General features: G+C 47.0%; 3 protein-coding genes across 8 annotated transcripts in view; 1 reads left to right on the top strand and 2 right to left on the bottom strand.

Annotated features, from left to right (window-relative positions):
• The window catches only part of LOC122873026 (NACHT, LRR and PYD domains-containing protein 12-like), a 657,912-nt gene that overhangs the window by 143,531 nt on the left and 499,300 nt on the right, over positions 1-15,081 (bottom strand). The gene's annotated exons all lie outside the window — the stretch shown is intronic.
• LOC122873028 (NACHT, LRR and PYD domains-containing protein 12-like) overlaps positions 1-15,081 on the bottom strand; it is a 1,034,258-nt gene that overhangs the window by 717,234 nt on the left and 301,943 nt on the right. The gene's annotated exons all lie outside the window — the stretch shown is intronic.
• LOC122873033 (NACHT, LRR and PYD domains-containing protein 3-like) overlaps positions 1-15,081 on the top strand; it is a 573,599-nt gene that overhangs the window by 549,605 nt on the left and 8,913 nt on the right. The window contains exons 1-7 of one of the 2 annotated variants that reach the window (XM_044189306.1): positions 5,627-5,736; positions 10,653-10,755; positions 10,868-10,987; positions 11,721-11,840; positions 12,573-12,639; positions 12,722-12,950; positions 13,034-14,834. In XM_044189306.1, the coding sequence (XP_044045241.1) occupies positions 10,667-10,755; positions 10,868-10,987; positions 11,721-11,840; positions 12,573-12,639; positions 12,722-12,950; positions 13,034-14,834 (2,426 nt within the window). In that variant the 5' untranslated portion in view covers positions 5,627-5,736; positions 10,653-10,666. Of the gene's footprint in view, positions 1-5,626; positions 5,737-10,652; positions 10,756-10,867; positions 10,988-11,720; positions 11,841-12,572; positions 12,640-12,721; positions 12,951-13,033; positions 14,835-15,081 lie in introns of those variants that run through there. The other variant, XM_044189304.1, reaches the window with a different exon arrangement.

Genomic DNA, 15,081 nt, shown 5'->3' with positions numbered 1-15,081 from the left:
GACTTTCTGAACATCCACTGACCTACATTAGCTATCCGCACATGGCATTCGGGCGTTTTCAGTCTTTGGGAAGACATGATTGAAGAAATGAACCTGGGTCCAAGTGTGTTTTTAACGATAGTGTGAGGTCTATATTCATGTTTATAATGTTCCCACTGTACACAATTACAGACGCCAATAATGTGACCTGTTCAAACGCTAACTTCATACAGCAGCTTTCCAGAGTCACCAAACAAAAAACCCTCTTCAGTCAGTGTGAAAATGCCCGAAAGTATGGTTAAGGTTGTTTAAATAAAACCATTTGGTTAATGTAAACTCGTAGTCACGGTTACATTAAAAACCTGTCAGTGTTTATAAGAGATGGGACAAGAACAGAAGTTTGTGACAGACATGATATCTTCCAGTTGGTGAAAAGAACCACGGAAGAGTTGACAAATGGCTGCAAAACTGGCAGCGATGTCTAAATAAAATTGAACAGAAATACAATTCAGCTAAAATTATACACTGTTTATTTTACTTGTAAAATAGCTCATTTAGGCGTAATTTCAACTTATCTGATCCAATAAGGTAAATATTTTTGGAATTACGAAGACTAGGTGGAATAAAAGCAGTTCATGTCAGCCTCCGAGTTGTAATTCAGAGTCAGTGATACAGTCTGATGAATATAATATTTTCCAGTTGGTGAAAAGAACTACAGATGTGTCAAAAACCTGGAGGCAAAATGGCTGCAAAGTCACTGCCGCTGGCAGTTAACATCTAAATGAAATCTCTAAATAAAATCCAATACACTAAGCAACGCACCGTGTTTCACTTGTGAAATAACCACTACAAATATGTAATTAAATGCAAATATCTGATTTAGGAACATGTTTCCACATTGAAAGACTTTGAGAGGGAGGCACAATGCAAGGACCACGTAGAAATATTTTTTTTTTATATAGTAGAATAGTAATTGTAGTGTTAATATTAATATATTAGTAATAATAGGAATGACAGCTATAGGAAGAATAATGTCAGCATCCGTAACAGAGCCAATAACAACAACTGTAGTAGCAGTTGTCGAGCAGGAACACGGAGCAGCAGGTGGCCCACAACCACAGATCCAGACTCTGCAGGAACACGGGGGCAGCAGGTGGAACCACAACCACAGATCCAGACTCTGCAGGAACATGGGGGCAGCAGGTGGAACCACAACCACGGATCCAGACTCTGCAGGAACATGGGGGCAGCAGGTGGAACCACAACCACAGATCCAGACTCTGCAGGAACATGGGGGCAGCAGGTGGAACCACAACCACGGATCCAGACTCTGCAGGAACATGGGGGCAGCAGGTGGAACCACAACCACAGATCCAGACTCCGCAGGAACACGGAGCAGCAGGTGGCCCACAACCACAGATCCAGACTCTGCAGCTCTGGAGGCAGAAATACCAGCTGAAAGCGACAGAAGGAGAGAGGAGAGAGACGAGAAAGTACAGAACAACGGGAGAGAGATGTCGAGTTAGTAACATGCAGTAATGGGATAAAAATGCATACAGACGGAGAAGGAGAGAGGAAAGAGGTGCATCATGGGAAGTCTCCCAGCAGTCTAGGCCTATAGCAGCATAACTAAGGGATGGTTCAGGACTCACCCGAGCAAGCCTTAACTATAAGCTTTATCACAGAGGAAAGCCTTGAGCCTACTCTTGAATGTGGAGATGGTGTCTGCCTCCCGAACCCAAATTGGGACCTGATTCCACAGGAGAGGAGCTTGATGACTGAAGGCTCTGGCTCCCAGTCTACTTCTGGAGACTCCTGGGAGCGCAGTGTTCTAGTCCGGTAATAAGGTATTATGAGATCTTTAAGACACGATGGTGCCTGACCATTAAGAGCTTTGTAGGTGAGGAGAAAGATTTTAAATTCTCTTCTGGATTTTACAGGGAGCCAGTGCAGAGATAGCTAATATTGGAGAAATATGATCTATTTTCCTAGTTTTTGTCAGTACACGTGCCACAGCATTCTGGATCAACTGGAGAGTCTTAAGGGACTTATTCGGGCAGTCTGATAATAAGGAACTGCAATAGTCCAGCCTAGAAGTACCAAATGCATGCACAAATTTTTCGGCATCATTTTGAGACAGGATGTGCCTGATTTTTGCAATGTTACGTAGGTGAAAGAAGGCAGTCCTTGAAGTTTGTTTTATGTGGGAGTTAAAGGATAAATCCTGATCAAAGATAACTCCGAGGTTCCTTACGGTGCTGCTGGAAGCCAGGGCAATGCCATATAGAGTAACTATATCTTTAGATAATTTGTCTCGGAGGTGTTTGGGACAAAGTACAATAACAGAGTTTAACATGCTAAATGCTAAATTGTAAATTGCTAGCTAATTAGCCAACATGCTAAGCTGACATTTTGAGAGGGATTTAGCTTTAATGCTTAAGTGTGTAAGTTCACACAGTTTATGGCGACGCGTTTCTAGCATCTCTGTATGATCGCCCCTTATGGTGGCAACTAGCGATTAAGGAGCATTAGCGCCCCCCCTCTCCCGGTGTATGGGTGAGTTAATTATATCAAACATTTATCAAACATTTGTTATATTTATTGGATTGGATTTCACTTTTTAATCAGAATATTTTTCTGAATTTTGTCTTGCGTCCCAAGGCATACATGACAATTTAACCAAATAACGAAAGAAATGCTGCAAATATATATTACATCAGACAGTATGAATAAGTAGCTGCTGTACAATCACTTTAATCGCCTACTTTTACATTCAGAGCTTAGTGTACACAGGTACACTGAGGCCTACTGAGAACGGTTTGTCTTTTGTTTCTCTGTCTGTCCATCGAGCAGCTCAAGAGATAATTTTCTCAAGAGCTGGTGGAGACTTTTTTTCTTTTATTTACAGCTGAGGTCAGGTATTCCCATACATCCACTCCTCAGTTATATAATCACTAAGCCTAAATGTGAGGGCTAATAATCTAATGTACAAGAAGTTCCAAGAAGTGTGACCAAGGTCTCAAATGTTGACTTGAACTGTCAGGAGTCGGTTAATTGGAAAAGAGTTTGGGAAAATGTGGCCCTCTCATCACGAAATTATAACTATCCAATGATTCATTTTAAATGTATCCATAGATTTTATGTAACCCCCAGTCCTTACCCTGCTGTGTGAAGAAGAGGTTATTCAGGTCATCAGACAGAGATCCAGGGTCCTGCAACAGTGGAGCAAATCTGTTCTCCAATTGCACACTCTGTAACTACAAATAAATAATCTGAATTAACCATTACGATATCACATATTTTCTACTGCATTTTCTATTGCCATGGCAAAGTTTCACGTTGAATTAAGTGCAAAAATATAAATTTGAAGAAACTGAATTGCATAATCTGTACATTTTCAGGACACACACACACACAGTTTAATTAAGCCTACATCTATCCAAGTTACACCTATGTCCAGTCTTAAGTGAAAGAACATATAAATATATTGAAAATAATTACTGTCCTATTCAAGTGTCATACTTTTCTATCGTCTTTCAGTTGTTTAGAAAGTGTCTTATGGCGGCAATCTTATACCGCGTACAGGACTCTGTTGCACCTTTGACAGCTCTGGGAGTTTAGACTTTAAGACTGGAGTTGAGACAGCCGAACTCAAACTTGCGCTACCGGCTAGCTGACATTACAATATGTCATCAAATCATTTTAAGTCAAAAAATGCAGTGTTTTTACCCAAACATTAGCAAAACACTCCATTTTCATTAAAAGACCTGCGTGGTAACGTATGCTACTTTATGCTGACGATGCTGGCGGCCACTATTCTCTCCCTTCGCAGCCTAGTAAAGTGTCAGGCAGTCACATAGTACGCCCATTAACCCCATTTCAGTAGCCGAAGCTATTTTACCCCAACAAAACCAAATGAAAACCCGTCAGCATGACGTTAGTCAGCTAGCTAGCTGGCTAACTTCCACTGGGCTTCTAGTGTGAACGGCTACATTGACTGACATGGGAGCCAAAATGAAAAGGAAGCGTTTTTCCATTCCGCTTCGCGTCGGGTGAATCTGCTTTGGAGTGTCATACAGCACACCAAACGTTTCCATCCTCACCAAACTGCTCAGTGAGCCCTGCTGCACCGAAGCAGCTGATGTTTCTCCATCTTTTTATCCTGCCTTTTCCTTTAATTTGCCCCCGTCTGTAGGTTTACGTAGGCGATCTGAGTGAGGGGTTAAAAAACAATTAATATTTTCCAGGACAATATAGATGATTTCCAGGATATTTGGTCATATTAATCAATTTCCAGGTGTTTCCATGACTGGAAAACTAGTCTCTAAATTTCCAGGTTTTCCAGGACGCATGGGAACCCAGCAAGGATTTACCCTACATCTGCCATATTGCCATATAGAAAAATCATGTGGACAATTAAGTACATTGACAAGTGCAGCCAATGACGAATGCAGGAAAGTGAGTGTCTCCAAGCTAGTTGTGATGTCACAACATCATCCTGTACGTAAACGTGTTAAACTGAGATTTCAGGTGAGCACAGAGAAGCTTTCTCTGCACAGCAGATTCATGTGAAAACAGCCTTCTAATGTCAAACTCTGCACGGACGTCATTCTGCACAGTGAAGCTCAAACATCAAACTGAAGGAACAAAAGGCAATATACAGTGGTGTGAATAAGTGTTTGCCCCCTTTCAAGAACAAAATGAAGACTTTGGAGTGGCCTAGTCAAAGTCCTGACCTGAATCCTATTGAGATGCTGAGGCATGACCTTAAAAAGGCAGTTCATGCTCGAAAACCCTCCAAACCCTCCAATCCCTGGCTGAAATACAACAATTCTGCAAAGATGAGTGGGCCAAAATTCCTCCACAGTGCTGTAAAAGACTCATTGCAAGTTATCGCAAACGCTTGATTGCAGTTGTTGCTGCTAAGGGTGGAGCAACCAGTTATTAGGTTTAGGGGGCGATCACTTTTTCACACAGGGCCATGTAGGTTTGGATTTTGTTTTCCCTTAATAACAACCTTCATTTAAAAACTACATTTTGTGTTTGTGTAAGGGGGCAAACATTTTTGCATACCACTGTATGTTTGAGCGGAGGGGGACTTTTAAAAAATGACTAAAATGACTGAATCGTTTATCACAACTGTTGCTGATTAATTTTCTAATCATTATCTAATAAATTCATCGATTAATTGACTAACTGTTTCAGCTCTAGATTACCGGTTGGTTTCTGGGTACAGTGGGGGTCAACAGGGGCCCAACAACAGATCTTTGCCGCGGGGCCGCTCGCAGGTTAATCCGGCCATGACAGTCTGTGAAGATCCTGCCTCCAACTTAAAGCTGAATGTTTGGGCTCCAGCAGCTCGGTGTTGTGGGTAAAACAGTCAGCGGCGACAAACCAAGAGGCTGGGACCATTATGTACCTGCAACCTGCCTACTGGTCACAGACCAGTTCAAACCTGAGCCGGCATCCCTATTTCAGCAAAGGAAAACCATATTTACTTGCAATTAAGTAGTTTCACAGTAGAACCGAAATATTCAGAACTTTAATCAGTTCAGCTTCTTATTAACTGTCTCTCATGTCCTTAAATCCTGTGACAGAAAATGTCCCTTAAAGTGTGACAAAGTTTTTCCTCAGTTTCAGGTCAGTTTCCATCAGTTCAGTATCAGCAGTGTCATCAAGTTCACTTCTCTTTCCGTCTCTAACTTCCACTTTCTCTCTCGTCCTGTCGCAGATTCTTTTCTCCGTCCAGACAAAAAGGTAAAAGTGTGTTTTTCATGTCGGGTTCGTCTCTTTTCTTCTGTAAGGACTCATGTTATCTGACTGTGTGTGTCTGCGTTAGTTTGACACAATAATTGGTTTAAAAGCTGTGTGAATGTGTGAGAGGTGTCGAGGGCGTTGGTCGACAGGATCCACCGCTCAGATTTGTGTGTTTAGGATTTTAGTGAATTCGGTGTCAGAAAGCTTCCTGAGTTTCCTCCAGTCAAATTTAATTTCCCATTTGTGTGAAATTAAGTGTTTTTGTCAGACAAACATGCAGAGCTCTGACTGGAGGAAACTCAGGAAGCTTTCTGACACCGAATTCACTAAAATCCTAAACACACAAATCTGACAGTTTACATGAATAGACATGTTGACAGTTTCAGCTGCAGTGCAATATTTTAGTTTTAAAAAGGTGCTTTCAGGCTCTTTAGGGATTCAGGCTGAATGGTGCCAGGAACCGCCTCCTCCTTGAACCGCCACCTTAACGTGGTGGAGGGGTTTGAGTACCCGAATGACCCTGGGAGCTATGTTGTCTGGGGCTTTATGCCCCTGGTAGGGTCACCCATGACAAACAGGTCCAGGGTGACGGGTCAGACTAAGAGCGGTTCAGAAGCCCCCTATGAATTCTCAATCAAGGCCAGTTACGCCGCCCGGATTGGCGCTACCGGGGCCCCACCCTGGAGCCAGGCCTGGGGTGGGTGCTCGACGGCGAGCGCCTGGTGGCCGGGCCTTTCCCCACGGGGCCCGGCCGGGCACAGCCCGAAGGAGCGACGCGGGGCCGTCCTCCCGTGGACCCACCACCCGCAGGAGGATCCGTAAGGGGCCGGTGCAGAGATCTGGGCGGCAGTCGAAGGCAGGAGCTTCGCGACCAGATCTCCGGACACAGAAACTGGCTCTAGGGACATGGAATGTCACTTCGGCTGGGGGAAGGAGCCTGAGCTTGTGCGGGAGGTTGAGCGTTACCGGCTAGATATAGTCGGCCTCGCCTCCACGCACAGCCTGGGCTCTGGAACCCGTCTCCTCGAGAGGGGCTGGACGCTCCATTTCTCTGGCGTTGCCCTGGGGAGAGGCGGCGGGCTGGTGTGGGCCTGCTCATAGCCCCACAGCTCAGCCGTCACGTGTTGGAGTTTACCCGGTGAAGCGAGAGGGTCGCGTCCCTCCGCCTCCGGGTGGGGACAGGTCTCTCACTGTTGTGGCGGCCTATGGGCCGAACGGCAGTGCAGAGTACCAGGCCTTCTTGGGGTCCCTGGGAGGGGTACTAGATAGTGCACCGCCCGGGGACTCCGTTGTTCTACTGGGGACTTCAACGCCCACGTGGGCAGCGACAGTGACACCTGGAGAGGGGTAATCGGAAGGAACGGCCCCCCTGATCTGAACCCAAGCGGTGTTCAGTTGTTGGACTTCTGTGCTAGTTGCAGTTTGTCCATAACTAACACCATGTTCAAGCACAAGGGTGTCCATCAGTGCACGTGGCACCAGGACACCCTAGGCGGAGGTCGATGATCGACTTTGTTGTCGTATCATCTGACCTCCGCCGTGTCTTGGACACTCGGGTGAAGAGAGGGGCGGAGCTGTCAACCGATCACCACCTGGTGGTGAGTTGGATCCGCTGGCAGGGGAGGAAGCCGGACAGACTTGGCAGGCCCAAGCGTATCGTGAGGGTCTGCTGGGACGCGTCTGGCGGAGCCCTCTGTCAGCAGGGTCTACAACTCACACCTCCGGAGAGCTTCTCCCAGATCCCGGGGAGGCTGGGGACATTGAGTCCGAGTGGACCATGTTTTCCACCTCCATTGTCGATGCGGCGGCTCGTAGCTGTGGTCGCAAGGTTTCTGGTGCCTGTCGCGGTGGCAATCCCCGAACCCGGTGGTGGACGCCGGAAGTAAGGGATGCCGTCAGGCTGAAGAAGGAGTCCTATCGGGCCTTGTTGGCTCGTGGGACTCCCGAGGCAGCTGACAGGTACCGGCAGGCTAAGCGTGCTGCAGCCCGTGCGGTCACAGAGGCAAAAACTCAGGATTGGGAGAGGTTCGGAGAGGCCATGGAGGAGGACTATCGGTCGGCCTCAAAGAAATTCTGGCAAACCGTCCGACGGCTCAGGAGGGGGAAGCAGTGCTTCACCAACACCGTACGGTGTGCGGGTGGAGAGCTGTTGACCTCGACTGGGGATGTTGTCGGACGGTGGAAGGAATACTTTGAGGATCTCCTCAATCCCGCTGTCACGTCTTCCGAAGAGGAAGCGGAGGCTGGGGACCCGGAGGCGGACTCATCCATCACCCTGGCCGAAGTCACTGAGGTTGTTGGCAAGCTCCTTGGTGGCAAGGCTTCAGGGGTGGATGAGATCCGTCCTGAGTATCTTAAGTCTCTGGATGTTGTGGGACTGTCTTGGCTGACACGTCTCTGCAACATCGCGTGGTGATTTGGGACAGTGCCTCTGGACTGGCAGACCGGGGTGGTGGTCCCTCTGTATAAGAAGGGGACCGGAGGGTGTGTTCCAATCACAGAGGATCACACTTCTCAGCCTCCCGGTAAGGTCTACTCCAGGGTACTGGAGAGGAGAATTCGTCCGATAGTCGAACCTCGGATTCAGGAGGAGCAGAGTGGTTTTCGTCCCGGTCGTGGAACACTGGACCAGCTCTATACTCTCCATCGGGTGCTCGAGGGTTCATGGGAGTTTGCCCAACCAGTCCACATGTGCTTTGTGGATCTGGAGAAGGCATTTGACCGTGTGCCCCGGGGCGCTTTGTGGGGAGTGCTCTGGGAGTATGGGGTCCGGGGCCCTTTGCTAAGGGCTGTCCGGTCCCTGTATAACCGGAGCAGGAGCTGTGTTCGCATTGCCGGCAGTAAGTCAGACCTGTTCCCGGTGCATGTTGGACTCCGCCAGGGCTGCCCTTTGTCACCGGTTCTGTTCATAATTTATATGGACAGAATTTCTAGCCGCAGTCAGGGGCCGGAGGGAGTCCGGTTTGGGAACCACAGGATCTCATCTCTGCTGTTTGCAGATGATGTCGTTCTGATGGCTTCTTCAAACCAGGACCTGCAGCATGCACTGGGGCGGTTTGCAGCCGAGTGTGAAGCAGCTGGGATGAGAATCAGCTCTTCCAAATCTGAGGCCATGGTTCTTGACCGGAAAAAGGTGGTTTGCTCTCTTCGGGTAGGTGGGGAGTCCTTGCCTCAAGTGGAGGAGTTCAAGTATCTCGGGGTCTTGTTCACGAGTGAGGGACGGATGGAGCGTGAGATTGACAGGCGGATCGGTACAGCGTCTGCAGTGATGCGGGCGCTGTATCGGACCGTTGTGGTGAAGAAGGAGCTGAGTCGAAAGACAAAGCTCTCGATTTACGGTCAATCTACGCTCCTGCCCTCACCTATGGTCATGAGCTCTGGGTAGTGACCGAAAGGACAAGATCACGGATACAAGCGGCCGAAATGGGCTTCCTCCGCCGAGTGGCTGGGCGCTCCCTTAGAGATAGGGTGAGGAGCTCAGTCACACGGGGAGCTCGAGTAGAGCCGCTGCTCCTCCACGTTGAGAGGAGCCAGCTGAGGTGGCTAGGGCATCTGATCCGGATGCCTCCTGGACGCCTCCCTCGGGAGGTGTTCTGGGCATGTCCCACCGGGAGGCGGCCCCGGGGAAGACCCAGGACACGCTGGAGGGACTATGTCTCTCGGCTGGCCTGGGAACGCCTCGGGATCCCCCCGGAGGAGCTGGAGGAAGTGTCTGGAGCGAAGGAAGTCTGGGAGTCCCTGCTTAGACTGCTGCCCCCGCGACCCGGCCCCGGATAAGCGGAAGAAAATGGATGGATGGATGGATGGATGGATGGTGCCAGGAAGGGGTGCACGGTGGCAGAGCGGCTAAAGCTCCTGCCTCCCAATAAGGAGATCGTGGGTTCGTGGGATCGATTCCCGGACCAGACCAACATCACACAATCTCTCTGGGTGGAGTCTGCATGTCCTCCCCGTGTTACCGTGGGTTCTCTCCGGGTTCTCCGGCTTCCTCCCACCGTCCAAAGACATGCATGTGTAGGTTAATTGATAACTCTAAATTGCCCGTATTGAATGAATGTGAGAGTGAATGGTTGTCTGTCCTTGTCTGTGTCTGTGTTAGCCCTGCGACGAGTTGGCTACTGTCCAGGGTGTACCCTGCCTAAGGCCCAAAGTCACTGGGATAGGCTCCAGTCACCCGCGACCCCTAACGGGACCAAGCGGTAGAAAATGGATGGATGGATGGATGGTGCTAACAGCCAGTAATCAGTGTGAAAGCTTCTTTCTTGTTTGGGATGAAATGAAACGACATCAGCTGATCTGTGGTTTCTGACTGCAGCTTCAGCATGTTCTGACCACAGCTGCTGAATCCCATCTGATCTTAATGTGACGGCCATGTTTTCAGTCAGTCAGTATGAATTTGTACAAAATGTTTTTCAGTTTAATTTAATTTGGTTTCCATGTCGTTTTAAGGTCTGCTTAAATGATTTTGGTTCTGCGTTCAGGTTTAGGTTTTTGTGTCCTCACTGTAAACTAGTTCGCAGTCCACACAGTCCGCTCCTTTTTAGTTTCACACAAGTGGGAACAAATAACTGAAGCGATCTGACTGTTTACACTGTTTCACAGCATCTCAATGTTTGGTTTTAAACTTGGTCAAAAAACTGGTTCACTTTTCTTTCCTGGCACCATTCAGCCTGAATCCTTAAACAGCCTGAAAGCACCTTTTTAAAACTAGAAAATACTGCACTGCAGCTGAAACTGTCAACATGTCTATTCATGTAAACTGTCAGATTTGTGTGTTTAGGATTTTAGTGAATTCGGTGTCAGAAAGCTTCCTGAGTTTCCTCCAGTCAGAGCTCTGCATGTTTGTCATGTGACTGAGAGGAATGATGCTAAATAATGTGTGAGCTCTGACAACATGTTGTTGTGTTTGTGTGAAGGTGTGGGCTCTGCTATGAACCAGTGTGAGGAGACAGAGGAGGGAGCCCCCCCCTCTAAAACCACTCTGTGTGGGGAACATGGCAGCCAGACCAGAGCTCAGAGGTGAGTTGAGGATCTCTGACTGTCCATGACTCTTCTCCATGTCAGAGTTCAGCTCTCAGATCTCTCCACCATCATTATTCACAGTCAAAGCTCTGTGTGTGTTGTGTTGAAGCCCAGAGCAGCAGCAGAGACCAGACTCTCTTGGACCTGGACCCAGCTGTGTGTCCATGAAGAGCCACCAGTCCATGGGTCATCCTCCAACGTTTAAAGGACGACTTCCTTCAGAGACTCAGTAAGTCAACATGGTCCCAGACTTACAGGAAAATGATTCACCGTTGCAACATTTTTTAAATCGCTCTCTGCCGAGAAACGATAAAAAGCCGGCGTACAGCGGACAGGCAGAGCTGTGTGTTGCTTTGTTAAACAGACCCGACCGAGGCTGCATCCCACGGCAGTGATGAACACGCCCACAGCCTCAAATGTTATGGAAAACATAGCAAGATGACTTTTCCAGCAGATACTCCAAACACAACACCCAATGCTCGCTGCACAGTGAAACATTCTCGAGGTAACACCAAGAAACAGGCATGTTGCCCAATGCTTCATTATTAGCCTATTATTTATATCAGGAAGCTAATTATACAGGAAAATATACTATATAGAGCATACATGTGACTGAGAATTCAGCTTTTGTATAGTTTCTGTTTTTATTCTTATTTTAGGGGATCAATACAGGTTTATCTTGTCTTAAAATGCCAGGATGTAAATATAGCACACTAGCTAACAAATAATGAGTGGTTTCAGTTTTCAGCGATGGTCAGTTCAGGCGGCTGTGGTAAATGGTCGTACACCTACACAGGAGCAGCAGCTGCCACTGCCACCTGAGTCAGCAGAAACCGTTTGTCGTCTGAACGCACCTCTTGGTTTTTCTGGACTGGCTCTCTTTCAGATTCTAATATATTCAACCATAAATTTGTAGTTGAAGGTCTGAGAGGTGCGTTGGTTTGTCTGTCTGTTTCTATCAGGGTTCGTCAGCAGAGACCAGACTCTCCTGGACCTGGACCCAGCTGTGTGTCCATGAAGAGTGACTGGTCCATGGGTAAACCTGTAAACTTCAGAGATGGACACCACTCTGCAGAAGAAAGGTAAGACTTTAACCAGGTGAGTTTGTTATTCTGCAGCTCTCCTTCTATCAAGTCATGACACAAAAGGATCTGCCAGCTGGTCTCAGCTTTCATACTCCACTGATGTAATGTTTCTTTCAAAGAGGAACTTTCAGTATTAAAAGGTGGATTTCTAGCAATTTTTTAAACTCACAGAAATAATAAATTAATTGCCACCAATTTTGATAACGATCGTTCAAATCATTTATCAACCAAACTGCTGATTACTCTGGGCCCATAAGGCGGCGGCCCCATGTCATCCTTTAGTGCTGAGCCAGACCGAGCCTCCCGGGCCAGGTACCAGGGGCCAACCCCGGTCTCCCTAATCTAGGTGAAGTAGCTTGCATTCAAAGTCTAACTTCATGAGGATCCTGTGATCGCTCATATCATGTCACCTGGAACCATTTTGCCTTGGGTGGTCCTACCAGAAGGTATTGTCTTTCACAACTCTGCTCCCAGGGTCATGAGGGTATGCAAATCCCTCTGCCACATTAGACTTTGGAATTTGCATTTTGTCTTAAAAAGGTCTCCAATAGTTGGACACAAAATATAATTTTTAATAAAATCAGTTTCTTTCCTATTCTATCTATCATCACCAGTTTTAGTACAAAGACACAGACCAGGACCTATGAAATGTCCCCAAAAGCAACAAATGCAAAAATGTGTATCTGTTAATATTCAATGGAATCAACATACTTCCTGTTTTCTCCACAGAGTTCAGCAGGTTCCCGGTGGTCAGTCTGTCCAGCAGCATCCAACAGACCTGGACTCCATATTTATGGTGTGTAAATGTCCAACGACTTTTACTTCAGCTGCAAATGGAATAAAAAACATAATTTAAAAGTTTTATTCTCCTTTTCCAGCATCTTGAGGAGAACATTGTCACTTTTGTGAAGAACGAGCTGAAAAAGTTCCAGAAGGTTCTGAGTCTAGATTACCCAGAATGCTTAGGGAGACAGAGTGAGGATGAGGAGGTGGTGGATGGTAAGGAGGAAGAACAGAAGAGGAGCAGTAGAGAGGCATTTCTGAAGATCACACTGCACTTCCTGAAGAGAATGAAGCAGGAGGAGCTGGCTGACTGTCTGCAGAGCAGTGAGAGTATTTTCCACACTCTACTTTCCTCACATTAACACTAACATCCACTCACTGATCTAATCTGTTGTGTTTTCATTCAGGAACATTTGCTGCAGTTTGTCGTCAACTCAAATCTCACCTGAAGAAGAAGTTCCAGTGTGTGTTTGAGGGGATTGCTAAAGCAGGAAACCGAACCCTTCTGAACCAGATCTACACAGAGCTCTACATCACAGAGGGAGGGACTGCAGATGTAAATGATGAACATGAGGTCAGACTGATTGAAACAGCATCCAGGAAACCAGACAGACCAGAAACAACAATCAAATGTAAAGACATCTTTAAACCCTCACCTGGAAGAGATGAACCAGTCAGAACAGTGATGACAAAGGGAGTGGCTGGCATCGGGAAAACAGTCTTAACACAGAAGTTCACTCTGGACTGGGCTGAAGACAAAGCCAACCAGGACATACAGTTCACATTTCCATTCACTTTCAGAGAGCTGAATCTTCTGAAAGAGAAAAAGTTCAGCTTGGTGGAACTTGTTCATCTCTTCTTTACTGAAACCAAAGAAGCAGGAATCTGCAGGTTTGAAGAGTTCCAGGTTTTGTTCATCTTTGACGGTCTCGATGAGTGTCGACTTCCTCTGGACTTCCAGAACAATGAGGTCCTGACTGATGTTACAGAGTCCACCTCAGTGGATGTGCTGCTGACAAACCTCATCAGGGGGAACCTGCTTCCCTCTGCTCGTCTCTGGATAACCACACGACCTGCAGCAGCGAATCAGATCCCTCCTGAGTGTGTTGACATGGTGACAGAGGTCAGAGGGTTCATTGACCCACAGAAGGAGGAGTACTTCAGGAAGAGATTCACAGATGAAGAGCAGGCCAGCAGAATCATCTCCCACATCAAGACATCACGAAGCCTCCACATCATGTGCCACATCCCAGTCTTCTGCTGGATCACTGCTACAGTTCTGGAGGATGTGTTGAAGACCAGTGAAGAAGAAGAGCTGCCCAAGACCCTGACTGAGATGTACATTCACTTCCTGGTGGTTCAGTCCAAACTGAAGAGCGTCAAGTATGATGGAGGAGCGGAAACTGATCCACTCTGGAATAAAAAGAGCAGAAAGATTATTGAGTCTCTGGGAAAACTGGCTTTCGAGCAGCTGCAGAAAGGCAACCTGATCTTCTATGAAGCAGACCTGACAGAGTGTGGCATCGATATCAGAGCAGCCTCAGTGTACGCAGGAGTGTTCACACAGATCTTTATAGAGGAGAGTGGACTGTACCAGGACAGGGTGTTCTGCTTCGTCCATCTGAGTGTTCAGGAGTTTCTGGCTGCTCTTCATGTCCATCTGACATTTATCAACTCTGGTGTCAATCTGCTGTCAGATGAACAACCAACCTCCCGGTGGTCTAAACTATTTAGAGACAAACCTGAACCAACACATTTCTACCAGAGTGCTGTGGACAAGGCCTTACAGAGTCCAAATGGACACCTGGACTTGTTCCTCCGTTTCCTGCTGGGTCTTTCACTGCAGACCAATCAGACTCTCCTACGAGGCCTGCTGAAAAACACAGGAAGAATCTCACAGACCAATCAGGAAACAGTCGAGTACATCAAGAAGAAGATCAGTAAGAATCTGTCTCCAGAGAGAAACATCAATCTGTTCCACTGTCTGAATGAACTGAATGATCGTTCTCTAGTGGAGGAGATCCAACAGTACCTGAGTTCAGGAAGTCTCTCCACAGATAAACTGTCTCCTGCTCAGTGGTCAGCTCTGGTCTTCATCTTATTGTCATCAGAAAAAGATCTGGACGTGTTTGATCTGAAGAAATACTCTCCTTCAGAGGAGGTTCTTCTGAAGCTGCTGCCAGTGGTCAAAGCCTCCAACAAAGCTCTGTAAGTGGACAGAAAACTGCAGATACTAACTGTATCACATGTGTAGGATTGCTCTCAATTAATTAAAGTCTTAGTCAACTCATAGTCACAAGATTTAGTCAACAAATTGAGTTGATCAATTGAAGAATATCTCAAATTGTTTCTTCACTATCACTGTACCTGCACAGATTAATGCAGCCATGAAATTAAAAAAGATCTGTTAAATTTAAGGCTCAAATTACTTGTTTATGTTGTTCCGTTATTGGGA

The sequence above is a fragment of the Siniperca chuatsi genome, linkage group LG3 (assembly GCF_020085105.1).
Source record: "Siniperca chuatsi isolate FFG_IHB_CAS linkage group LG3, ASM2008510v1, whole genome shotgun sequence".
Taxonomy (NCBI): Eukaryota; Metazoa; Chordata; class Actinopteri; order Centrarchiformes; family Sinipercidae; genus Siniperca; species Siniperca chuatsi.
Note: the sequence above shows the minus strand (reverse complement) of the source record. Positions and strands in the feature narration are given on the sequence as shown.